This window comes from Podarcis tiliguerta (genome assembly GCF_965153285.1).
Source record: "Podarcis tiliguerta genome assembly, chromosome: 12".
In the NCBI taxonomy this organism is placed as follows: domain Eukaryota; kingdom Metazoa; phylum Chordata; class Lepidosauria; order Squamata; family Lacertidae; genus Podarcis; species Podarcis tiliguerta.
The window spans coordinates 35,328,883-35,355,491 of record NC_139545.1 but is presented as its reverse complement, the minus strand read 5'-3'; the positions used below and the strand labels follow the sequence as shown (position 1 = coordinate 35,355,491).

Below are 26,609 nucleotides of genomic sequence, written 5' to 3'. Positions count from 1 at the left end.
CTGTTGTCCTCTGTGGCCCTTTGTCAACAAACTGGGGTCACAGAGGACGACTGAAAGTCTCCTTTGCCTGCAATTGAGAGACCTTGGGATTTTGTTTGATGGAAACTTTTTTTAAAAAAAAAGAGTTGTCCATGGTTATTTCATTACTTCCTAAGTACTCAGTCATATCCCCCAGGCACCACTGGGCATTATTCATTACCTATATGGAGAGCAGATGATGACTCCCTTTAGGAAGTGGAAATGCTTGCATAGAATTCAGAGTTGGAATATCAAGTCCAAAAACACTGCGGAGTGTCGGCTATATCCTAGTAATGATTTATAGGCAATTCTTTCCAGAGATCAAAGACGCAGAGATTTGTTCTCCCTTTTGTATTAAAAAAAAGAAAGAAAGAAAGAAAAAGAAAGAAAGAAAGTCAAATCCCTAGTAAATGGAACAGTATAATTTAATCTTCCAGTTCATGAAGTTTTCTTCAGGTTTATTTGACAAGGATTCAGAACACTTAGTTTAAGATTATTGTCTCTCCTTTCTTTTCTGCAAATATTCTGCATTGTGTGAAGCACTTTGCTTTCAGCTAGCAAACACTATCTGGCATTTTCTGGGAAGAAATATGTTTGAGATGACTAAAAAGTGTTCTCTATTTTTAGGGTAGCCGTGCTGCCAGACTTCAGATAACATAGACGGCTCAAACGCTTGATTTTGATTGTTTTCTTTTGCAGAATCAAAAATGTTTATCAATCGCATTAATGATTTTGGCATTCTGAATGTTAAATGCTATCCCTTCTCTAGAGATGTGAAAGGGAAACTTCCAATTGATTTTCCACAGAGCTGAACTGGACCGTGTAAAACAAGAATGCAATGGAAATAATTATGACAAAATGTTGCCGTGTGAAGGGCTCCAGTAACTATTCTGAGCCCCACCAGCACCATACATTTAAAGCAGTATTTTGCCACTTTAAACAGTCATGGCTGCCCACAAAGTCTCCTGGCAGCTGTAGTCTGCTAAGGGTGCTGAGGGTTGTTAGAACACCCCTTCTAATGCGGTTAGGCATTGGAGCATTAGATTGGAGGTGAGGGGAGGTAGAGGCCATCACCTACCCCTCCTATTTCAAGGTTATTCCGTTAAAGGAATCTGGGGTGTGTGATCCTGTCTGAAGCCTGGGTGGGGGCTAGGGCCATGGCATGACCCCTATCAGTGACCCTGGGGGAGCTCGAGTTGATTTGCATCAACGGGGCTCCCCCTATTGGTGGTTAACCCTTCTGAGACTTCCTGCAGGTGGGCAGGAGTCAGATATAGTCGGTTTGGTTCCAATGCCTAAGCCAATGCCACTCACATTCTGTAACCAACAAAGTTGTGGCCTTTTTTTAGCCCATTAACCAAAAATACTGGGGTCAAGTGTCTTTATTCCAACAAAGGGGATGGGTTCAGGGCCTTGCCATGCAACTGTAGCTTTGTGAGGGGAACAGTGTTATTCTGCTTTAGCTGTGTAATGCAGATGAGGGTCCAGTCCATCGTGTAGTCCTCCATAGGGATCCATTCTATTTCCCCTCCTAGCTGGTTTTCCATCCCTGATTTTCACTGACAGCCAATTGCAAATGTATAATTGGGAGCTCACTTTAAGCATCCCCATCCTTGAGCTGCATCTTTTCCTGCCTTACACCTGATGTCATGTATAACGTTGGGTATCAGGGAACATGGATGTAGTTTGGGAGAAACAGCCTCATGGGCCAAAGTGGGATCTGTGCTGGGCTTATTTAGTCCCATGGGCCAGAGGATTCCCATCCCAGTTATAGAGAAAAGGCTTGGTTGAGGGCTTGTCCTGGGTGTTTCTGTCACTGAAGAACAGAGATCTGCTTGCCTTGCCAGAGGACCTCAGCCCACTCATATCAGGGTAAAGGGGAGGGTGGCTGAATTTAACGTGAATTAATGAAATCGACATTGTGAGTGTTGCCTATGTGTTAGTTTATTAATTTTCCAATGCACATAGTTTTAAGCTAGTGAAAATGTTTTGTCATTTTTGCCTGTATTTAAGTGTTTCCTTTTCACCATTGTTTTCCAGATTTGATTGTAGGTGCATTTGGAGCGGGCAAGGTAGTTGTTTACAGGTATGTACTACTTTATGCATACATAAAGATTCTGCCATTGTCACTCACAGGTAGGGATAGGGGAGAAAACTGATTCGGTTTACATTTAAATGTGAATCTGCCAAATACACTCTCTCTGAAACAACATGAGAACCAAAACAGAGCCATCCTTTGAAATTTGCACTGAACTTTGCAACTGAAGTTCTCCAAATAACATTCAGACATGCGTTATATGGTAACATTCACTTCTATTTGGAGAAAGTGTTTTCCAAAATGTGCACATTATTCAAACATGTATGCAAAAATGTGTTTATTAGGAGGAACTTGCATTAAAATGTTGGGAATTTCTTATGAGGATTCATTAAAAAATATTCACAATTTGCTGCAGAAAGAGGGAGAATTGAATTTAAGATGGGGAAAAGGACAAAACTAAGAGGCCCAAAGTTGGTAGATCCTTCCATTTTTATGCTCCTTTTTGCATAAAATGCTGCATTTTAGCATTTAGCCCAATTAAAAAGAAAAATCAATTTTGAAAAGTAATATAAATATTTTAGAATGATTATAGTATAATAATATAAAACTGAGCTGGGGAAATTGCTATTACAATCTGAATACAGTTTGTCTGAAGAAATTAATTGTAGGAGCAGTAGAAGTAATGGTGGTAGTGCTGGCATTTTATTTTCTAAATGCATTTGGTTTACACAGTTAATTTCTTATATACTGATCTGAGAGATGATCCACACGGTACTCCCTCTAAAGAAATTATAGACTCCTGGAGTATCCAATGTGGTGCTCTCTAGATGTTGTTGGACTAAAACTCCCATTAGCCCTGGTCATTCATAATGTTTGCTAGGACTGATGGGAGTTGTAGTTCAAAAAGATCTAGGGGCACTACATTGTTTATCTCTGCTATATTCTGCTATATTTCCTCATACTCTATTTATGCAGCTATTGCAGTCTGTGGATTTTGAAAGGAAGCCTATCCTGGCTTCTCACCTTTCCCCATTTAGTTTTTTCCTAGGGAGTTGAATTAAAGCTATGCATTTAATTACAAGCAAGTTACTTGGAGAGATTCTAAGTAATTATTTTTGTAGCCAGGACTGTTTCCAGCTGCTTTTTCTATTATGACTTCTTCTCCTTCTTGGCTTGTAGACCACTTGGCTTAAGATCTATCAGCTACTTTGTATCATAGAACAGTTTGAAAAAAAGTTCCCTTTCTCCTTCCCAAAAATCATATGAGTCACAAATGCAAAATGTGGCAGAACTGAAACAGAATATTTCTTTTTTTGCTGGAGAATGTTACATTGTTGAGAGACAACAACAGTCCTTTGTGGTATGATCAAGATGTGGAAGGGAAGCGTGGTTGCAATGATAGGCCCGACTCATGACCTCCATGCATTGATTGAACCAGGGGGTGGCAGTGTGGTCCCCTCCAGATGTTGTTGGGTTCCCGCCCTCATCATCCTTGACCATTGGCAGACCTGGCTCAGAATGATGGAAGTTGTAGTGGGCATCTAGTGGGCGTCAGACTTGAATTTAAGTGCTGGTCTTGTAGCCATGGGTGATGAAGATTTCATGCAGGTCGCTGAGCTGGCTAGCAGACATGGGTCCTCTGTGTCCAGCACAGAAATCAAGCAGGCTGATGGAGGAAACAATCCTCTTCTTTGTACCCAGCTCAGAAATACAGCTCTCCATCCCTCCTTTACCAAATTTGACTAGGTTAAGGCTTTATTTATTTGCTTGCTTGCTTGTTGATGTTTTTCCCCCCCGGGCTACTAACTTTTGTGGACTTATTTACAAGGCTGATGCATACTAATCCTGCATGCACAGGCTCTTATGCACACATTCAGGACACTTCATTACATACAGGAAGCCCATGAATTCACAAGTGAAATGTCAATGGTAGACTCACATGCTGGGCTTTAAGATAAACATTGGGTGACATTCAACTAAGTTATACCCACAGTTGGCGCACTGAAATTCACTTAAGATCATTGATTTCAGTGAGCCTATTCAGAGTATGATCCACACTAACGCCATATCTTGTTTTGTGAATAAAGCTGTCATTAAAATGTAAATTCAAGGCCACTGTTAAAAGTCCTCTCTTCTATAACAGTGAAATCAGGGGTAGGTTCAAACAGGTCTTAACAGTGGTAATTCATTCTTTGTGGAATATATTTCCCAAAGAAGAAGCTTCCCTTTTCCGGATCCTCCAGCCCTTCAAAAGGTAATGTGAGACCATCCTGCTCGGGAAAATATTTAGAGAATTCCTGTGCACTTGCTTTGTGTGTAAGCAATTTTTAATGTACCTTTGATGTCTGTGCTGCTTATTTTACTGGATTTACAATTGTTTTATATTGCATCATGTTAGAGCTGTATGAGACAACACTTTAAAGCTTTGGCTGGGAAGTGGTGTATATACTGCTCTAATAATATTAGCCTTGTCCGCACACGTGGGTTTGCCTCTTTGTGCATAGATGCATTTAGCAAATCACTGTTAACAGAATTAGGCTAGATCTTAATCAGATATACAAACACAGGGAACATGAATGAGTCATTAACCTCCAAAGCGTGGGCTTGCACACTGTCCCTGTGGAAAAATGTGTGTGCTCCTAATGTGGGCACTGTGTGTGCACCTCCCAGCAGGAGTTTGATTGTTTACGATATGCACTAATACAGGAAGTGTGACTCACGCTTTCTGTGGTCCCACGTGTAATTAACATCCACAGTAACTGAATATTCTTCTTCCTCTCTTCTATTGTCTCTTGTTCCTTTTCTACATGCTCAGTTTTTGGTTTTTCCCCCTGCAGAGCGAGGCCGGTGGTGACAGTCGATGCGCAGCTCTTGCTTACGCCGGTGATTGTAAATCCGGAAAATAAAACCTGCCAGCTTCCAGGCTCAGTGACTTTGGTGGCTTGGTAAGTTGGCAATAACAGCAGATGAGTCTTTCACACCAGAGTCTTGCATCCACAGCAGTCTGTGCACGGAGGCCCTTTATATGCGTATCTTTGAGGAGGCGCATCTCTTGTGTGCTCACAGAGCTGCTCTGCTGAAGTGGGTGAGGATGGCTTGCAGGTGAGCATCTGTGCGCCAGAGCTGTGCGCTGGCAGCCCAAGAAGTCAGGGCCATGGCATTTCCCCTCCCATTTTAAGCTGCTTTCTATTGCTGCATAGTTAAACTATGGAATTCGCTTCCAACAGGAGGCAGTGACATTCGCCAACTTGGCTGGCTTCAAAAGAGGATTAGACAAGTCCATGGAAGATGAGGCTAACAATGGCTACCAGCCATAGTGGCTGTGTTCCAGCTCCACTGCTGGAGGCATTAAGCTTCTGAATTCCAGTTGCTGGAAACTACAGCAGGAAAGAGAGCTGTTGCATTCAGGCCCTGCTTGCAGGCTTCCCATAGGCATCTAGTTGACCACTATGAGAACAGGACGCTAGACCAGATGGGCCATTGGCCTGATCCAGCAAGCTCTTCTTTATGTTCTTATGACTGTCCTCTCAACCTTATGATCTTGAAACTCCATAGTTCCTGTGCAATAAATAAAACCCAATGGCAGCTGTTAAATAGATAAAACATTTTGGGGGAGCAAATCACACCTGTCCATGATACAGAATCTTGAATTGGATTATGAAATCACTGCATAGTTTACACCAGGGGTCCCCAAACTAAGGCCCACGGGCTGGATAAGGCCCGAGGGACTTACTTATCCAGCCCGCAGCAACCCCCGCTGCCCGCTGCCACCACCCGTTCTTACTGGTGCTGCGCTGCGAGGCTGCCCACTTCCAGGTCAGAGGAGCACCGGAAATAGCTTGTGCACATGCGCAAGCATTATTTGCGCATGCGCAAGCGTTATTTCTGGGGCACATCTGGGTCGGAGGAGGCCCGTGCACATGTGCACAAACTATTTCTGGTGCTCCTCCGGACGTGCGCCGGAAATAGCATGTGCACACGTGCTCCTCTGCCCTCCGGCCCGCCTTGCGGCACTGGAGACACTGGCCCGAGGCACAGTAAGGTTGCTGACCCCTGGTTTAATAATAATAATAATAATAATAATAATAATAATAATAATAATTTATTATTTATACCCCACCCATCTGGCTGGGTTTCCCCAGCCACTTTGGGCGGCTTCAACAAAACACTAAAATACAATTACCTATTAAACATTAAAAGCTTCCCTAAACAGAGCTTTACACATTTGTCCAAGACAACATGACTCCATGTGTTCCTGCCAGACCTGCAGACGCTGGGTGACTTTTGTCACTGACAGTGAGATGTTGTGTGTGCTTGGACTGAAGCACACGGTCACAGGCTTTTAAGTGTAATACCCACCACATGTAATGCCATAACCAGGAAGTGCTCTTTCAGCTTCTTATATACTGTCAGAGCTGGAACCCCTGACATATACGAAGAGTTGTAACTTTCCTGAAAACCTATAGGCAGTCCAAAGTTAGTGGAAGTCTGTTCCGCAGAAATGTAAATGCAAGCTTTGGTGTAAACTATGTGAATTGGATTCTCCAGGGTTCTGACATTTGTGGGTCTGTTGGAACCATCAGAAGTAATAGCACTTGAAGTTTCAAGCAAACAACAAATATTGGACAGCTTTATTGTATCTGGGTCCATAGAAAGACATAGATATTATTTTTTTAAAAAAGCTACCTGCCTCTTTTATCCCCAGAAGACACTGAAGTCTACAAGTACAGTAGACCCCCTCCTTTTGGAGTCTTCTGAAATCTTGGCTAGGATCAATCAATGGATCCATCGTAACACTATACTTATGCCTGATCTATACACGTATCAGAATGAGGAGTTCATGAAGCACTGACACAGTCATGAGGTTAAAAAATGGAATGTTCCACTTCAGACCATCATGAGGGGATAACATTTTTTAATTGGTCCGCTGTTGGGGGGGAAACAAAAATTGTCCGTGCAAGAAGAAAACTGGAGTAGAGGAAGTGATGTGGGCTAGAATTCTTTTCCCTGGTGTGCTATTGTTGTTGTTTTCAGTTGCAGAGAATTATTATGTGGGAGAGCATTCAAAATTTTATTCCTCGCCTACATTCTGACATGGCACAGTCCGTTCTGCCATATCAAGATTCTTATTCACTTGCATTTGTTCTGAAGGTCTGGAGGCACCAGAATAATATTCTGATTTCAGCTACCTCTGTAGAAACCTGACTCCATGGGAAAGGAACTGCTTAAACGTGTATGTTCTCATAGATATATATAATAGTATATGTTATATAGGTGCCACAACAGATAGATGGTTATGGTCCTGACCATTTTGTTATAAAATATGCTTCCCTAAAGGTTTTTTACTCTGGCTATAAAACTTTTTAATCCTGTCTCCGAAATGATGGAAGAGCAGCTGTTAGTTTTCTATGCTGTAATTTTTCTCTGTAGTTGTTATAACCTCGTGTTGTACATATGCAAACAATTATTAGGGAAACTCCAACAGACAAATATTTCCTCTGCCCCATGGGATAGATTTCTGTATCTCTTAGCCAGCTGTGCAACTTGTGCAAAATGCCCGTTGATTGACATTTCAAAATAAAATGAATGAAAGGAGGTCATCTTAACCAGAAAAAGCTCAGGGAGTCTAAAGATTTGGATTACTGTACACTATCCCAGTATAAGGCAAATATTGTTTTAACCATGTGGGAAATTGTTATTAAAATGTGTATGCTTTGTTTTCCTACAGAGACAGAAAAACTCTGCAATATGTAGTTAAAACCAAGCATGCCTTAAAATGTGTTAAAATGTGAAGTTATAAACAGGGGGGAGAAGCTGGGTTCCCCCACCCTTGTAAATTACAGCTGAGCAAAGGTGATTGCACCTTAAGGATTTCTTACAAGTTGAGCTTTCTTTTTCTCAGTCCATTTTTGTACTCAGATGTCCCAAGTGCAAAAGGTTTTGAGAGGACTGGCTCTGATTTGGATCCAAATAAACACTGGTTTTAGCAGGGACGCGGGTGGCGCTGCGGGTAAAACCTCAGCGCCTAGGACTTGCCGATCAGAAGGTTGGCGGTTCGAATCCCCACGGCGGGGTGCGCTCCAGTCGTTCGGTCCCAGCGCCTGCCAACCTAGCAGTTCGAAAGCACGTCAAAGTGCAAGTAGATAAATAGGGACCGCTTACCAGCAGGAAGGTAAACGGCATTCCGTGTGCTGCGCTGGCTCTCCGGATGCAGCTTGTCACGCTGGCCATGTGACCCGGAAGTGTCTGCGGACAGCGCTGGCTCCTGGCCTCTAGAGTGAGATGAGCGCACAACCCTAGAGTCTGGCAAGACTGGCCCGTACGGGCAGGGGTACCTTTACCTTTACCTTTAAACACTGGTTTTTGGGGTGGCTTCGCATCCATTTTCAGGAGCATCCCGTTTGGACATCCTGTTCACAGGTAAAGGCTACATGTGAGCAGAAATGAACTTGCTAGGCTCCATCCCCATGTGACTATTCCCACCAGTCTCCATGAGTTGGAGAGGAAAGCCTGAAGCAAGAAGCTTCTCCTAATCCCAAATACTCCCTGTGTGATCTAGAACCCCACTTCTGCAAGGTTCTAAATCACACAGGAACCTCCATGCATAGAGGAGGTTCCCTGCTTCAGACTTCACCCTCTAATAGGGAGTCAGAGCTTAGCACATTCACCCCTGCTGCGCTTGTATGTAATCTTTACATGTGGGCAGTATACCCAAACAGGCCTCATGAGAAGAGATGGGAGGATCGGTCAATTTCGGTTCTCTCCGTTTCTCATTTTTCCAATTTTAAATTCAGTTCCCCAGGTTTCTCCAGCAATGTGTACTTTAAAATAAAATAAAAAGGTGAATTTTTGTACAAATTCATCCTAATAAACAATTTTTCACTGCACTATTGACTAAGGTACACATTTATGTAAGCAATCTCTCTAATGCATTTTCACTAATATATTCATTTTAATATACACATATCCCCTAACATAAACATTTTTGCAAACATTGGTTAGAGAGCCGCATTGCAAAATTTGGACAACTGTGAAATTTGACAGGTGGCTGTGTTTTGCTTCTCATGTTGCTTCAGAAAATGCAAATCTGATTAATTCAATTCTAAACGTGAACTCACTTGGGTTTCTTCCCCATCCCTGCTTTGTGATACATGGACAACCGATGTCTCTCTTGGGATCATTGTAGGCATTGAATTAGAACAAGGGTGAGGAACCTTCTTCAGACCCAAGGAGTGCATTTTCAGCTGGGCAACCATCTGGGGAGTCACATGACACTGGTGGGCCGAGCCAGGGACAAACGTGGGTGGAGCAATGAATGCAGATGTCATCTGTGTGCAGTAGGCTAGTTTCTACACACACACCGCTCTCTGTCCTCCATCCAGACAACCAAGAGGCAAGAACACTCAAGGAGGGCTGTGGCTTGGGGAGAGTCCTAAGGACCAGATAGAGAAGCCTGGAGAGCTCCATTTAGCCCTCAGACCTGAGTTTCCCCAATCCTGAATTAGAAACTCAAAGCATAGTGGAATTTAATCATTTATTGATCTGAGCAATTGTAAACATTTTTGCAGTCTGAACATCCTGAAGGCATGAAGGCATATTGTAACAGTATGTAAAGAGGCAATCCTACCTACACACACTTATTAGGCAGTGAGGTCTAATGAATATAGTAGGGCTTAGCTTCAAGTAAACATTTGCAGCATTACACTGTAAAACAGAAATATCTGGGGGCAGATCACAAATGAGAAAACATATTGTCTTACAAATATGTATTGCAAATGTTCCTATGTGTGAAAATTCACTGGCAGGGTTGAAGGGAAATAAGAGTTTTTTTAGTCTGACCTCCTTGAGTAACCCCAGGCCAAGGGAAGGAAATTTCTAGTTTATAAGATCTGTCTCCATCTACAGTTGTCCATTGTACAAATCTTTTATCAGCCCCTTACTGTCAGGGTGAAGTGTTAGACCCTTTGCCACCAAAACAATGCAAACTTTGCATGGAAGAGTTTTTTTCCATCCGTTAATTGTTCTAAAACTGGCATTTATGAATAGGTCTGGGTGTGCATGTGTTTTTGTGCAGAGTTATAAATTTATCTCCATGGTCATAAACCCTCCCGGTTCACTACAGTCAGTTTGACTTCTCTGCCAGCATCTTAGTTTCAGCATTTTCCTTTCCATAGCGGAGGAATGGGAGAGTCAAGAACAGCAAGGGATGAATACAGTCAAAGGTAGTATCAAATACTTAGAGACTTGTTTAGGCTGGGGGATGGGAACTTGGTGAAGGGCTTCACAGAACCAGAGGGCCTTGAAAGGAGTACAAGAAGTGATACCACATAGGAGTCCTGGATGGGACTTCCAAGCATAAGAGCAGCATGGGGAAATGAAGCCGGAGGGGTAGCCAAGGGTGGCAGAGTGGGAGGAACAATGGTTATTTGCAAGGAAAGAAATGTACAGTTTGTGGCTGCATTGAAGCATAATAATAAACTATGATTCATCATTATGTTCATGAGTCTTTTAAGGTCATGCATTCCCTCCCCCCATCTTGGAAGCTCTTGTGTCTCTTTCCAGTTAACCATACCCTAAACTGGTGGCTTATTGAAACAACCCAGAATCCTCTTTTATTGGGGCTGAAGCTTGCAGGGAAAATAATAATAATAATAATAATTTATTATTTATAGCCTGCCCATCTTGCTGGGCTCCCCCAGCCACTCTTGGTGGCTTCCAACAAAATATTAAAATACAGTAATCCATCAAACATTAAAAGCTTCCCTAAACAGGGCTGCCTTCTGATGTAGATGTGGTCATGCCGAGTGACTTCTGAGCAGGCTGTGTCAGACAGACTCTGAGAAGTCTTAAATAATGGGCAGGGAGGGCAGAACCATGGACAGCTCCCAATGGGTCCTTCTGGTTTGTGCCTTCCCTCATATTGCTGCCTGAGCAGAAAAGCTATAGTTGGCCACACATCCCTTTGGTTTTTAGAGCAGTGGTGCCTGATTTTGTATCTGTTGACTTCTGCCTGGTCAGGAAGTTGGAGTACTCATCTTCTAAGTCCAAGAACAATGGTAGGGCAATATCTTCCGGGTGAAGCATACTTTATTCTCTGAGTCTTCCTCAGGGAATTGGTAACCCCTGGTGCCGGGTCCCATGAGAGGCAGCTTCATAAACCAAGATTTGAAGTTGTCTTGTTTTCCATAAGCCATAGTTAAGCCTAACAACAGTTTATCTGGGTTTGAACATAAACCAGAATTGCAGTTGGTTGAAAATGGAAGCAAAAGCTTCCAATCTCCTTATTGCTGTCCCAGGAGAGTGGGGCAGGAGTATGCAAGCCTGAGGTTTTCCTGTAGTCTTTCACATATATTTTTTGAAAAACACCATAGTTTATTGTTAGTAGCCAGAGTGGGTCAAGGATATGAAGTGTTCTAAAACTAAAGACAAAAACTTTGTTCTCAGTGCAGAAGGAATGGAGAGCCATTCTAGGAATTTGAAGAGGAGTGTTGCATGATCTGAGCAGTATGAAACGTAATTGATTTTGGCAGCTGAGTTCTAGATAGAGGTGAAAGGGTAAAGGTGCTTCATTAAAACAAAAACTTTCCCAGAGCAGCTTTCATAAGAATAAAAATAAGGCAGTCACTTCCTGCCCACAGGCTTACAATTTAAAGGGCCCAACACAAAAGTAAAATGGATGAGGAGGGAAGAGGAAAACAAGCAAACTGTAAAACAGCTTGAGAGACAGAAATTGTGACTCTTGTGATTTCTTCAGCATTCTTGGTAGGGAATGTGTGGAGTCATGAAATCTGTTGAGGATCAGGGACTGGGCATATGAGTAATGGAGATGCAAAGGTTTCACTAATTCTACCTATACGGGTGAATCATTTTTCTATTTCAAAACCATTCAGTCTCCCTTACACATCCTGCATTGTTGATCAGTTTGCCCTATAAGAAAGTTTTTATTTGTGATCAGGTTTAGTCATTAGATCATATGCATGTCATGTCCATTATTTCCTACTCTGCACTGCTCCATAAATTAAGCAATGTTAGGTTATTCATGTCTTGGCAATTCCAAGGGAAATGGGTCAGAATTTGGGGGATCTTCAAGGCTCTGAAATAACCCTTCATAACAACCATTGGACTTTATGGGAAAGCCCTGCTTAATGATATGTGGCAAATTGTTTGCCCTGGAGGAAGAAGTGGAATAAGGTCAAGCACGTTATATGAAACCCAGATGTGGTCCTTTTTCAGCAAGACTGTCAGAGGAAGCTGATACGGAATTCTAATAAGATTAGAGGTTGTTCCAGAGGTGATGTTGCTGGTTTTGAACTTCTAGTGTCCGTAGATATGTATTTAGTAACTTGGAACTGAAAATAAAAATGACTAATGCAAGAACAGTAGGTCTTGTCCAAGAAGCTGTCTTCTGCTTAATCTGCAGTTTTTGTAAAATGATAAAATTAAAAAAAGAAAAAAGGAATCACTAAAGAAGATTTTTCAGGTTTTGTATAGAGAACGTTCCCGTGCTATCCTGTTTAATTTTCACAAAGGGTTTTGTTTTTCAAGTTTCACCTCTGAACACATAGATTGACCTGTCATCAGGAGCAAGTCACAAATGATGGATTTCCAGCAACACTGATTAACAGGAAATTGTACTTTTCTAGCAGGATAGAGTTGGTTATAATGATTTAACATCCATCTGTGGTTGTTTGTGAAAGCCTTTTTAGCATAGCCTGATTAAAAATTTATCTTTTCATAATGCAAAGGATTGTCTTGCAGCTCAAAGGCTTCTCAGTTTATGATTTGGGATGTTCTATCTAAAAAAGAATTGCTTGGTTTGAAAGTCTGACTTGGTATGTCAGAAGAAATGTGTTATATCAAATATTTAGTTTAAATTATGTTCCTGGTGTGATTGGACTTAGAAGATAGGCCCATATTTATCTTAGCTGTTTCATGCCAGCTTTATAGACTGAAGATCAGTTCATTTAAGCACATGTAAACAGGCTTAAAGCTCACTGGGTGACCTTTGACCAGTCTCTGTCTTTCAGCCCAACCTCCCTATCAGGGTTATTAAGAGAATTAACTGTATTGAGAACTACTTATGCCACTTTGAACTCCATGTGATAAATAAATGTAATAAATAAAATAATCTAAGGCCTGCACATGCAAGACTTCCATTGCCTTCTGTAAGTGAGGTAAAAGAGAAGGAGTTTAATGCTCTTTCCTCATAGGAAATGCATGAGAGGGCAAACTTCCACTTTCTTCAATAGCATTTATGTCCAAGAGGGCTTGCTTGAAGTCTTGAGGCCTCTATTTTTCCAAGGCTTCCATTTAAACTCATTTGGTTTCATGAGCATGATCATTCAGTAAAGGTTCAAAAAACCCAAGTTATTTTTATAGAATTAGAGTTCCCTCCTAAGGTCCTTGTGGAGATGGAATAGTTATTAATTCAAGATGGTGGCCGTGTCATGGATCTTGAGCAGGTTACTTTCTTATGGCAGTTTTGAAAAGAGAGAAACAAAACCCAAAAGTCATAATATATAGATACAGCTATATTCCTATGCAAAGTTTCAACAAGTACATTATGGACAGCTTTAAAAGAGAGATTCCATGAAATTCATGGAGGATTGGGCTACCAATGGCTACTAACCCTGATGACTGTGCTCCACATCCACTGTCAGAGCCAGTATGCTTCTGAACATTTGCTGGAAACTGCAGAGAGAGAGGGCGCTCTTGAGCTCAGGTCCTGCTTTGGGGCCTGCCATGGTATCTGTTTGGCCACTGGGAGAACAGGACACTGGACTAGATGGGACACTGACCTGGTCCAGTAGGCTCTCCTTACGTTCTAATGTTATTCTTCCCATTTCCTTTGTAGTTTTACTGTAACCGTCTGTGTGGCTTTTGAAGGTCCAGGCATTTCAGAAAAAATAGGTAAGACTTTTTAACATCTGTAAGATTGTGGTTTAAGATTAACTGACTTTCTGTTGCCATAGTTAAACTTGCCTTCTATAGCTACCCTTTTAAGCTCCATTAGGGGCTCTGTTAGGGCCGAACTGGACACAACCTCAATTGTTGGTCAAAGAATAATAGAACTACAGAGTTGGGAGGGACCATGAGGGTCATCTGGCCCAACCCCCTCAAATGTGGGAATCTTTTGCCCAACGCGGGGCTTGAACCCACAGCCCTGCCAACTGAGTTACATGGGAGCTCTATGTAAATAGCAGCCATGGGGAAGCCTGAGCACCATCTGGGTGGGAAGGGGGAATTTCACTCTGCCTCTCCTTGCCACAGTCCTGACAAACATTGACCCTCCAAAGGTGCTATTTTCATTAAAGGGAAGTCCCAGAGCCCACACTGGGATTGTTAACTTCATGCCCAGTTGGGTTCTAGAAGTCACTGGGAATGCCCATCTAGGCATTCGGCCTCCTTGTGCTAATCACAGTCCTTGAACCTGAAAGAAACCAGATGGATTGGGTTTTACACAGTGTTATTTTTCTTTTAAAAAGAGGTGCCAGAACTCACCATGAACACCTTCCTTGTTCTCTTACAATGGCAATGGCACCCACCAGAGAGGTGACGGAATTGAGTTACTGTGAGTTCCCCTTGAAGGAAAGCCCTGGTTTTACAAATGTAGGCACCATCTGCATTATACAATTGAAGCAGTATCATACCACTTTAAGCAGTCACTGCTTTCCCCAAAGAACTCCGGGAACTGTAGTTTGTTAAGGGTGGTGAGAATTGTTGGGAGACCTCTGTTTCCCTCTCAGAACTACAATTCCCAGAGTTCCTTGGGAAAGGGCACTGCCTGGTCCCTGGCATTTACCTCATCATGCTGAGTGCTATTACCGTACTTGATTAAAACGTTTTACTTGAAAGAATATTGCTTGCATTTTTGTACAATATTTTGAAATGGTCAGTTTGTGCTGTAATGACATAAGAAGTATTTGAACCATTTCCTTTTGGAAAACAGTCATTGGTCAACTGAACAAATGGTGAACTTCTGTCAGAAATACAGATGTTGATAAAACAAAAATAATAAGCTTTCTGTAAAAGCAGATCAGAATTTGAAGTGGAGCATCCAATTGACTGTTTTTATGATGTTTGGTTTGCTTACGTTCTCTTTAGCTCTGAGAGCTGAACTCCAGCTAGATGTGTTAAAAGTGAAAGGAGCTGTTAAGCGTGCCCTCTTGCTTGATTACCATCAGTCCCAGCATGTCTTCCTCTTCACAATAGACAGGCAGAAGCGGCTCACTTGCAAGGACTTTGTGGTTTATCTCAGAGTAAGTTTTGCTCTTTGCTGTGTTCAGAAAATTATTGCTTTGGGGGCAATTCTTTCAGAATATAGTCACTATCTGGATGATTAAACTAGGACTGTCAACAGAACTAATATAAGTACACCCCCATATTGTATGGGCAGATGTTTTTACAGATGTGGAGAGAGCTGTACTACCATATCAGTGGCAACTCTTATACTGTGAGCTTTCTATAGGTTAGTTCCCAAAAATATACATATGTGCTTTTATCTCACTGGTCTTTCTGTTCTGGGGAAACAATTTGTTATCACTGGTTTTCTGAGAGCAGCTTTTCAGAAAGACTCAAAAAGAGACGTAATGATTATGAATAAGTTGGAGTTATTTTGACAATTCAAATGATTAAGCAATCTGCTCAAGTGGGTTTGGGTGGCACCTTTGGGTTACATACAAGGGAATGTTATAGGTAATGGTGGTTTTTCAAAGCGGATGCATGTGACTCCTTTCCTATGGAACACATCAACACTATTCCTTCCATAGGTCACATGTGTGCTGCTTCCATTTCAGCAAAGAGCTTGTGGGAACTGAGCTCTTTAGAAGTGCAACATCATGGCAGACTACTGCTTTGAAATAGTTCTGGCTCTGCACAGATTAGCAACCTGCTTCTCAAGTGCAGATGTTGCAGAAGCAGTGTGTTTTGGAAACTTTGCTATAAGTGAGGTAACTTGCTCTTTGTCCTTTCTGGAGACTTTAGCAGCATTCGTCTGCAAACTTACCTAATTTAACTAAATCCAGTGGTCCTCACTTCTTAGTAGACAGCCATAGGATCAGGATATTAATTGCTTCGTTGCTGAAACAAAGACTACACACACACACACACACACACACACTGCATTAATGAAGTGAAACATAAGTGAAGAGTTTCTATGTGATTTCTCTCCCGCAGGATGAAACTGAATACCGAGATAAGTTGTCTCCAATCAGCATTAGTTTGAACTACAGCTTGGATGAATCCACCTTTTCAGATGGTTCCGCTGTTGACCCAATATTGAACTATTACCAAGAAAACTACATCGGGGAGCAGGTAGGGTCTTGCATGCGTATTTCTTATGCCTCCGTACAGCTCATGAAAGCTTCCATGCTGTGTGGCATCTTTTATAAGCAGCTTTGTTCAGGGTTTCAGCATTCTTTCAGTGTGCACAACAAGAGCTTAATTTGTTCATTATGGTGAGCTAATTGAACCAGACCTATCTGAAATTTCTCGAACCTCTTTCAGCCTGTGTTTTTTCCTGAATGTTCTCATTCTCTTAGCTAACTGCAACAGCCTGTAAATCATATTCCTCGCAGCAATGAAAGAAAGATGTGCTCACTCTTTTAATATGCAGTACGTTAACATGCCTTTACATATATAGCCAGTCACCACTGGCTCTTTGTATTGGAATCAGGGGTTTGGAAGCATCCAGCCTTTTCAGGGACTTATTTTTAATGGCTATCAAACAAGCATGAAGGAAGGGAAAGGAAATGGCTGGGATTCCTTTCAAGCAGAGCCCCTAACATGAGTGATGCATGTTTTGAACAATGCAGGCTTACATTCTTGTGGATTGTGGAGAAGACAACGTGTGCATTCCTGACTTGAAACTTTCCGCTGTGCCGTAAGTTTGAGCAAATAAACTTGTGTTTTGCACTTAATGGAATAAAGGTGTTCATTAAAAAAAAATGTGGGCAGGGGGTGGGGACGAAAAATCCATCAAGATTGCCCCATCCGATAGGAAGCAGATATTTCAACTATTGAATGCTGATATGAGCTTTTAAGGGTGTGTGTTTTTTTACAGCTGCTAAATGTGTAGCTTCAAAGGTTTGTCACATCTAAACACAAAACAAAACAAAGCCACTTCTTTAACAGCTCTGCTTGCTCAGATTTTGCTTATTTCAGCAAAAATGTTTTAGATATTCTTCCTGAGCAAAGCCATGGGTAATTGGTTTTGCTCAAGGCTGCAGCCTTCTCTTCTGGCAACAGTGCTGAAAGGGTACTGTTACAGAGAAGCATGTCTGGATCGAGGATGGGAGTGAAAAAAACCCTGCACCCTCAGGGCATTCCTTGAAAGCAATTTTAGTCTCACATCGGGCATCCTTTTTTTCCAAAGTACACCTCTGCAGTGCAGTAAAGGCCAGCATATTGGACGGCTTTAAAAGAGGATTAGACAAATTCATGGAGGAGAGGACTATCAGTGACTACTAGCCATGATGGCCATGCTCTACCTCCAGGGGACGCGGGTGGCGCTGTGGTCTAAACCACTGAGCCTCTTGGGCTTGCTGATCAGAAGGTCGGTGGTTCAAATCCCTGCGATGGGGTGAGCTTCCGTTGCTTTGTCCCAGCTTCTGCCAACCTAGCTGTTCAAAAGTACACCAGTGCAAGTAGATAAATAGGTACTGCTGCAGCAGGAAGGTAAACAGCATTTCCGTGCGCTCTGGTTTCCGTCTGTTGTGCCAGAAGCAGTTTAGTCATGCTGGCCACATGACCCGGAAAGCTGTCTGGGGACAAACGCTGGCTCCCTCGCCTTGAAATCGAGATGAGTGCCACAACCCCATAGTCGCCTTTGGCTGGACTTAACCATCCAGGGGTCCTTTACCTTTACCTTGGCTCTACCTCCACAGTTGGACACCGTAATGCTTCCTATTATCAGCTGCTGGAAACCACAGGAGGGGAGAGTGCTGTTGTGTTCACGTCCTTCTCCCTGGTTTCCCATAGGCATCTGGTTGGCCACTATGAGAAGAGGTTGGCCACTATGGGCCACAGGCCTGACCCAGCAGGCTTTGCTTATGTCATTATGTCCACCCTAATTGAAAGTCACAAGTGAAAGGAAATGTGCAGCTTGGCAATAATGACACAGGGATGACTCCTCACATCTGCTGAAGGGATCTCAGTTTGCTGAGAAACTGGCACTGTTGTGTATTTTGAAAACCTGTTATGAAAATGAGCTTTGTTTCTTACAGGGATAGAGATCAGATCATAATTGGGGAGGAAAACTGTGTCACGCTTATGATCAACTCAAGAAATGAAGGCGAAGGTGCCTATGAGGCTGAGCTCCATATTAAGATACCCCCAGAGGCAGATTACACCGGTGTCGAGCGTAACAGCAAGGTAACATTTATTGTCTTGCCATCTTCTTTTTCCCTAACAAGAGGCTGCATAGCAGAAACCTATACAGGCACTTTGCGGGAGGAAAGCAATGGCAGTCATAGATATTTGACATCAATTATATTTATTTGAACCAAGTGGGATAGCAGGCCCTGAAAAATAATATTTTTAAATTAATTATTCCCACAAAGATGTATAGTCGCCTCCCCCAATATGGTGCCCTCTATCACCCTGACCATTGGCCATGCTGGCAGGGGCTGATAGGAGTTGTAGTCCCACATCACCTGGAGGACACCAAGCAAGGGAAGACTGGTTATTGTAATGTTGTTCAGCAGTGGAGCTTGAACTGAGCTGGCCGTAGTTTGTTTTAGTTGAAAAGTTTAGAGGCACTTTTGGAGGAGCCGAGATGAAATTCTATCCCCTAAATACACAGACAATTCATGTGCTCACTACAGGGCAGCATATATCAATTCATCTGACTACAAAGCCTGCAAGCTGATACAGCATGAACTTTATTTTGGATAGTTCAAAGCATGACACGCCCCCCCCCCCCAAGAAACCAAGGTGTGCCAAGTTAATTTCCTTTCGAGAATCAAATATTTTTCTTGTGTTGAAAATAACTTCCTGCTCCTCTTCTTTAGCCTGTTCCACTGATGCAAAACTCACTGAAGGGGGTAAGAAAGGTCTGTCTGTAACAGTTGACAAGAAAGGAACTGTGCTATTCTTAGAGGCTATATTTTTAAATTAAACAAAGCTTTGTCTTGTATTTGTAGACTCATCTCTAAAAATAATATTTAAAAACCTGACCCTTTTGCTACCAGATGTGATTTGGTGTTCTGTCCAGTCTATTGTGCAGTTGTGAAGGTCACAGCATGAAGCTTTATTATTGTATTATGAGGGTGTAAGTTGTTGAGGCAGGTATGTTAGAATCAGCATTGGAAATGTGTTTAAGATGTCAATCAATCAATCAATCAATCAATCTCCTTTATTGGCATAGAAAAAGCACATCATATACATGGATCATAACACAACACAGTTAACGAAACATAGTAGGAGTTACTTTAGGATAAAACTGTCCAGACAACGTGAAGTACAGAAATGGCTCTTAGGACCGATGGTGACATAATTTTATAGCGTCACTCAAAAAGTGTTTAAGATGTTTTAGAGATGTTTCTAGTGTTTTATCACTTGTTGTTTGTCACCCAGGGCATCTTTAAGAGGAAGGGCAGGTTATAAATTTAACAAATATTTAAATAGTAACAACAACAACAACAACAACAACAACTGTTGCGGCTAGACAAATGTGTGTCAAAGCAGAAACTCAGTGCAGCAGAGGATTTTCATTTGTTTGTGTGGTGGTTTTTTTGCTCATTTGAGGAATAAACGTTTAGCTGCTAGCTGGCGGGGGGGGGGGAGTGGAAATCAGCTTAATTAGAGCTGCCGCCACCACCCCGGGAGGGGAGGGGAGAAAAAGAAATACCAGATTCCATGTCTTAAATACACTCACACCAGGAGCAGGTGTCCTTGATGCTAGTGGCACTTAATTCCATGTAACTTTCTGTGCCAGAGCTGGGTGTTAGAATGTCAACAGCTAACACTCAGGCCATTAATATCCGGGCCTTTGGGGAAATCATTTGTGGCCAGTGATTAATCATCATCACACAGGCAGCTCTGCCAGTTTTAAAGCCTACACAGCTTCATTCATCCGGGAGTTCTGCTAGGTTGCCCATTTTCGTCCACATTCCTCTCGTTTCCACTTGAAACCAGATCCAGGTTGCACTGGTGCTGATGTTAATTGGTCAGGTTTTGCTACTGTTCAGAGCGGTAAAAATAAGCCATGTGTTCCTACAAAAGGGGAAAGAAAGTCATTCCTAGTGTGTAGTAAAAGGCTAGTGTGGCTAAATATTTGGAGGTGTTAATGGATTAGCAAATGTGACATGGGGAACTGCCAATAGAACATATGTCAGTTGTTCTCCTTTGCAAATACCCAGGTCTTTATTCTCCGATACAAGAATAATTTCTACAGTACAATTTCTGCAATCTTGCTGTCCTTTGAGCTAAGTGGGTTTAAAATATGGGGAGGAACTGAGCTTTATCCATTAGGTCAGTGGTGTGATGTTTCTTGGGTGTGCCTTGTTTTCATTAATAAAGATAAGGAACAAAGGGCAAGCAGAAAAATACGGTGAAGAAAACACACAAAAGACTAACTAATGCATGCTACCAAGTCTTACAGAGACTTCATATTCATGGATGAGGCATAAGGGTCACCTAGTCAGTTCTGTGTAAGGAGTCCTTGGATGGTCAATGAGGGTGATGAATAGGGTTGACATGGGGAATTTCTGGTCCTCCAGATATTACTGGACTGCAAGTCCCATCATCCCTGACAATTGGCCATGCTGGCTGAGGCTGGTGGGCATTGGAGTCCAACAACATCAGAAAGAACACGGGTGGAAAGGGCCTCGTGTGCTGTGGCACCAGTGTTCTTTGAAACTCACTCCCTCTTGAAGGACTTTGGAGAAGCTGCCATGGGCACCACACACAGACCACAACCAAGTACACCATTCTACCTGTTCCATTGGCTACCAACAGACCGCTTCTTTCAAGTCTAATTTCAATGGTGGGTGAGATCCTGTGGGTGCCAGAAATGGCCTCTCCGGGCACATGTGTGCTCCCAGGAGCCACATTGGTGGCCGCTGCCAGGAACTAGTTTCCTACATAAAGTTAAATTAGCTGGCTGCTATGTAAAGCACAGGATTCCTCACATTTCTGAGCCACTGTATGTAAAAGTACAATCACTGGGGCATGTACAGTGCCTCATGCTTTTCAGAAGTTCTGCCATATACATTCCTCATATGATTTTATTTCTCTAGCTAACGGTGCCAACGAATTAAGGCAAAGAAAGACAAATAAGACTGTTTTTTCTTTCGTTCAAGCCCCTATTATGCAACTTCTCCTGTCTTGCAGCTCCCTGTTCTTTCTCCCTCTGTTCCCTTCTGTTTATACAGATGACCTGGCTAGAGAAAGGAGGCCAGAGATAATAATACACAGAAAGATCAGAAGTGTCTTTAGTCTAAAAAAAGAGAAAAAATAGCACCATCAAAGCAACAAAAAGTAGCCTGGGATATGGGGTGGATAGAATGCAGGGCTGAAAGTCAGAACACAGGGGTGGCAGGACCCTAACTTCACAATCCTTGGATGCATTCACAGTACTTAAATTGTTGCATTTTTACAGCTAGATGTGCCCTCAACACTTTTGGAACATCCATCAGCAGCAGATTTCTCTGGGTGATTGAGAAAAACACAATTCTTTAGTAGAGTGCTAATTACTTCTGTTCTCTTGGGCAGAAATAAGTTGAGTCCTTTCAGAAAGCGAAGACAGATGTGACAATTTGAGAGCAGCCAAAGAGGTTCATTGGTGTTTCCCTTCCAAGGCAGGCCCCAGTAAGAAAATTAAAACAGTTGTGTGTATCTTCAGAGAGCTTTGATTTGAATGGGGATAACCAGTTGGTTAAGGTAAAGGTAAAGGTACCCCTGCCCGTACGGGCCAGTCTTGACAGACTCTAGGGTTGTGCACCCATCTCACTCAAGAGGCCGGGGGCCAGTGCTGTCCGAAGACACTTCCGGGTCACGTGGCCAGCGTGACATCGTTGCTCTGGCGAGCCAGAGCCGCACACGGAAACGCCGTTTACCTTCCCGCTAGTAAGCGGTCCCTATTTATCTACTTGCACCCAGGGGTGCTTTCGAACTGCTAGGTTGGCAGGCGCTGGGACCGAGCAACGGGAGCGCACCCCGCCACGGGGATTCAAACCGCCGACCTTTTGATCGGCAAGCCCTAGGCGCTGAGGCTTTTACCCACAGCGCCACCCGCATCCCACAACCAGTTGGTTATAGGTAGCTTATTGGTTAGTGCCTGTGATGTCACCACATGCCAGGAGTTGGGAACTTTTTTTTCAGCCAAAGGGTTGCATTCTGTTGGAGGATGCCTTCCATGAGTTGCATGCCTGTGGGGCTGAAGCCAAACATGGGCATCACCAGAGGCAGAAGTGGGCTGTGCAGTGTACCATACTTTTCCATGTATAAGACGAGGATTTTTTACTCTAAATTAATGTTTAAAAATGGGAGTTGTCTTATACATAGATAGTGCATAGGGGGACGGGTGATTGGTTGCAGCTTGTCAGCGGTGATTTGGTGGGTGATTGGTGGCTGTGGGAAGGGCTGCTTTGGATTGGCTGCTGCTGCGGTAATTGGGTGGTTGATTTGTTGATGCGGCAATGGCTGCTGTGGATTGGCTGCTGCTGCGACAATTGGACGTGATGAGCGGGCAGACGCTTGTTTGCTTTTACGACGCGAGTAATTGTCAGTGTTTATCTGACAGCTTAGTGATTTTCTGCGTTCCCTCCCAAATAAAGCTCAACAACGTCGGCCACCTCCCCCTATTTTCTCAAATTTGAGCCCCCCAAAATAGGGGGCATCTTATGCACGGAATTATTATTATTTATTTATTTATTTATTTATTTATTTATTTATTTATACCCCGCCCATCTGGCTGGGCTTCCTCAGCCACTCTGGGCGGCTTCCAAAAAAATATTAAAATACTGTAATACATCAAACATTAAAAGCTTCCCTAAACAGGGCTATCTTCAGAAAATACGGTATGTGGCTGTTGCCTTTTGCACAGAAGGCGACACTGTAGCCATGGAAAAGCCAGAGGTTTCTACATACCAGATGCATACAGAAATCTCTGTCCCCCATCCAGGCAAGCAGAAAGCATTCCCACATTTCAGGGGCACATTACAGCAAGGCCCAGTGCACAGAACAGGGCCAGGGATTAGGGGGATGGCCTGGGCTGAGGTTCCCTAACACCTGTTACATACCTTTCATCCTCCAAATCCAGGAACTGTTTGACAACTGCTCTTTAAATGTTTGTGAATGCCTTTTGTAAGGTAATGTACACATCAGGAGTGAGTGACATTTTTGCTACTGAGGGCTGCATACCCTCAAAGGAGAACTGTCTGGGGGCAGAGCCATGGTAGGCAGGGCTGGTCCCACACAAATGCTTCCTCTCTTAAGATCATCACAACAGCACACTCTTTGACTCTCACACCTGCCGTGATCCATCCATCCATTTGCACACACATCAATTGCGCACCTACACAAACCCACAAAAGGGACATTTTTGGGTGCCTTTTCGACACACAGATCCAAGTTGAATTCACACTTTCGAAGCACCCAACTCTCCCTGCCTATGTGTAGACAAGTGAGGCTGTCGGACCAGAATCTGTGAATGTCCATCTTAAATGAAAGGCACCATTCACTATCTTTCCTTCTTGAGGGCTGCTAGGGACCTGAGAAGCTGCCAAGTCAGATGTTTGGTCTTATCTAACTCAGTACTGTTGACGCTGACTATCAGCAACTCTCCAGGGTTTGAGGCAGGCATCTTTCTGATCCCTGTCTGGAATTGCATACCTTCCAAGTGCCCCGTTCAAAATGGGACATCCCGTTTTTTCACGTGAGATCTCGGCAGCCATTTTGGGTGTTGTAATCATGCATGCTCTCACGCTGCGCTCCCCCCCAAAAAGCGCTTTGGGGGGAGGGGCGAGAGCAATGTGCGGATCACATGACTCACCTGGGAGCGCGTCCTAGAAGACACATGTCCCAATTTGGGGCTTGAAAATGTTGGACAGTATGGAATTGACAGGGGTTGAACCTGTGACATTCTGCATGCAAAACAGTTTCTCTACCACCGAGCTGTCTCCCTTATGAAATATTAAAACACCAGTATGGAGACCACTAACTGTTTCACATGATACACATAACATTTGAAAGATTCTTATTCCCTGCACTGGCCCAGAGACATGCAGACTCTGCAATCTAGCATTGTGTATCCACCATCTGGGGATGGTGGCTGTGTTGATTTGCAAGTGTGGCATGTATAGACAACAGCACCCAGCAGGGGTAAGAAACTTTTATTTAATTGTTATGCCCACTGCATGGAGAAAATGCTCTGACAGTCTCTCCAAGGGGGAACCTTCCATTTCAATCAGAAGCACAAACGTCACCACTGAAATTAATATGGAAGTGAAAACGTACTTTTCCTACTGCCTTTGGAAAAGGTAAATTATTCTCGCCCACTTCTGCAAAGCTCTTCGGCACGGCAAACAATTTATTTTGTCCTAAAGCTCAACTCCGTTGCAATAGTTGTACACAGACAATGCAACTTTGCTAGCAACTTGGCTTCACTCCATAGATATTTTCTCTTCGAACCTGTAGTGAAAGAGCAGATAATGCAAGAAATAAATATGTAAATCTTATTTTTCCTTCCAAAAAAGAAAAGACAGATATATTATTTAATTCTCTTCAAAGTGTCAAGCCTTCCTTAAGCATGAATGAAAGATTGGGCCTCTGTGCAGGTGTTTGAAATCAGGAGTAATCTTGCCATCTAAAAGCCATTCATTTTGCCAACAGGATACATTCTGGATTGACCCTTGACCTCCCTGTTGGTGTTCTTTTGTTACAGGCCTTGCGCGTGCTGAGCTGCGATTACAAGATGGAAAATGAAACTAGAATGGTGATTTGTGACCTTGGGAACCCCATGGCAGCTGGAACAAATGTAAGACAACACCAGAAACGTTTGCTGATTTTTATCAAATTGAATTGTTTGGGGGAGTTAATGGAAAACTGCCTCAATTAGGGGAATTTGTGTCAATAAGAGGCAGCTTTAAAAATAGATATATTTGGCCAGAAAATGGTTTGTATAATAGAAGACAGCGTTACATTATAGTTTTTAAAAGATAATAGACTGGTTGGTTAACTTATTTATGAACCAGGCCACAATCCATTTGAAGTAATCGGCTCATATTCTGGCAAATTAATTGGGCCTGAGTACTTAAGTGCACACTTGTCCGATTGCTTTCACTGAGATTTAGACTCCAGTCCTATCCATTTGCCTGATAATAAACCCATTGAACTCTAAGCCTCACTTAATACATTGTATAATCCTTGACAATGCAATCCTTTCCATGTCTATTCAGAAGACATGTGAAAAATGGCACTGTCAAGGATTATTCCAACATACTCTGGCTTACATCACTTCTGAACAATTACTGAATGTAGGTACATACATCTGATTAGGAATGGAATGTCTCCACTGAGGACAATTCACTTGAGAATTTCCACAGTCTGATTATATTATTTGTTTTGTGATGGGTGGAAACACTAAAATACGTTACTCTTGATTGTTATCATGGTTTTGTTTACATCAGAGTCATTTGAATCACAACTAACATTAGAAGTGCATTTATTTGCAAACAAAAATACGAGTGGAAAAAGCAGCAATTGCTGGTACCCCCTTGGTATTTTCTGTGATGGGATGGACTTTAAGATCATTATATATGACTGTTGTTGATGTTGTTATTGTTGTTGTTTTGCTTGAAATGCCAGGGAATATATAGATAATTCAAGCAAACTTAATTGCATGTGTTAAAACATGAAAGTGTGTTCACCTACATTTATGGCATTGGAGTAAAATCTATTGATGGATAAGTTCCAGAGAACTGATTATTGGGTTGGTTGGAACAGCTCCCCTATGAGGATGGGGTTTTTGTCAATTAAAAAATAGGTGTGTAGGGGGTGGGGAGATGATAGAAGTGGGCAAAGTTTTTACGCCTTCTCTCATAGTGCTGGAACCTGCAGCTATCCTATGAAGTGGGATGTTGGAAGATGCAGGGCAGCCAAAAGAAGTGTTTCTCCACACAGGGCATAGCTAAACTGTTGAATTAACTGCAGACGCTGTAACAACGGCCACCAGATTGGACAGCTTTAAAAGGGGGATAATGAAAATTCATGTAGGATAAAGGCTATTAATTGTCATTAGTCCTGATGGCTGTTTACCACATCCACTGTTGTAGGCAGTGTGCCTCTGAATACTGCTTGCTGGGAATTGCAAATTGAAATACCGGTACTTTATTGTCACTTGTACAACTTGTATACAGTGAGATTACACGAGCACCCCCCACTCAGCTCTCTTAGTCTTAATTCCCCTCGTTTACTGACACACACACACCAAACCCGAAAGTCAGTTGCCCTGTTGTTATCTTTTCATTCAGCAGCCTAACAGCCCACAGATAGAAGCTGTTCTTTACCCTGTTGGTGCGACTAATCATGCTTCTGTATCTTTTGCCTGAGG

General features: G+C 42.7%; 1 protein-coding gene across 2 annotated transcripts in view; it reads left to right on the top strand.

Moving 5' to 3' along the window:
* ITGA8 (integrin subunit alpha 8) overlaps positions 1-26,609 on the top strand; it is a 120,505-nt gene that overhangs the window by 50,944 nt on the left and 42,952 nt on the right. For both annotated transcript variants that reach the window (XM_083405728.1, XM_083405729.1), the window contains exons 14-21: positions 2,059-2,104; positions 4,894-5,001; positions 13,911-13,966; positions 15,161-15,315; positions 16,232-16,369; positions 16,870-16,937; positions 18,280-18,427; positions 24,942-25,034. In XM_083405728.1, coding sequence (XP_083261854.1) covers positions 2,059-2,104; positions 4,894-5,001; positions 13,911-13,966; positions 15,161-15,315; positions 16,232-16,369; positions 16,870-16,937; positions 18,280-18,427; positions 24,942-25,034 — 812 coding nt within the window. The remainder of the gene's footprint in view (positions 1-2,058; positions 2,105-4,893; positions 5,002-13,910; positions 13,967-15,160; positions 15,316-16,231; positions 16,370-16,869; positions 16,938-18,279; positions 18,428-24,941; positions 25,035-26,609) is intronic.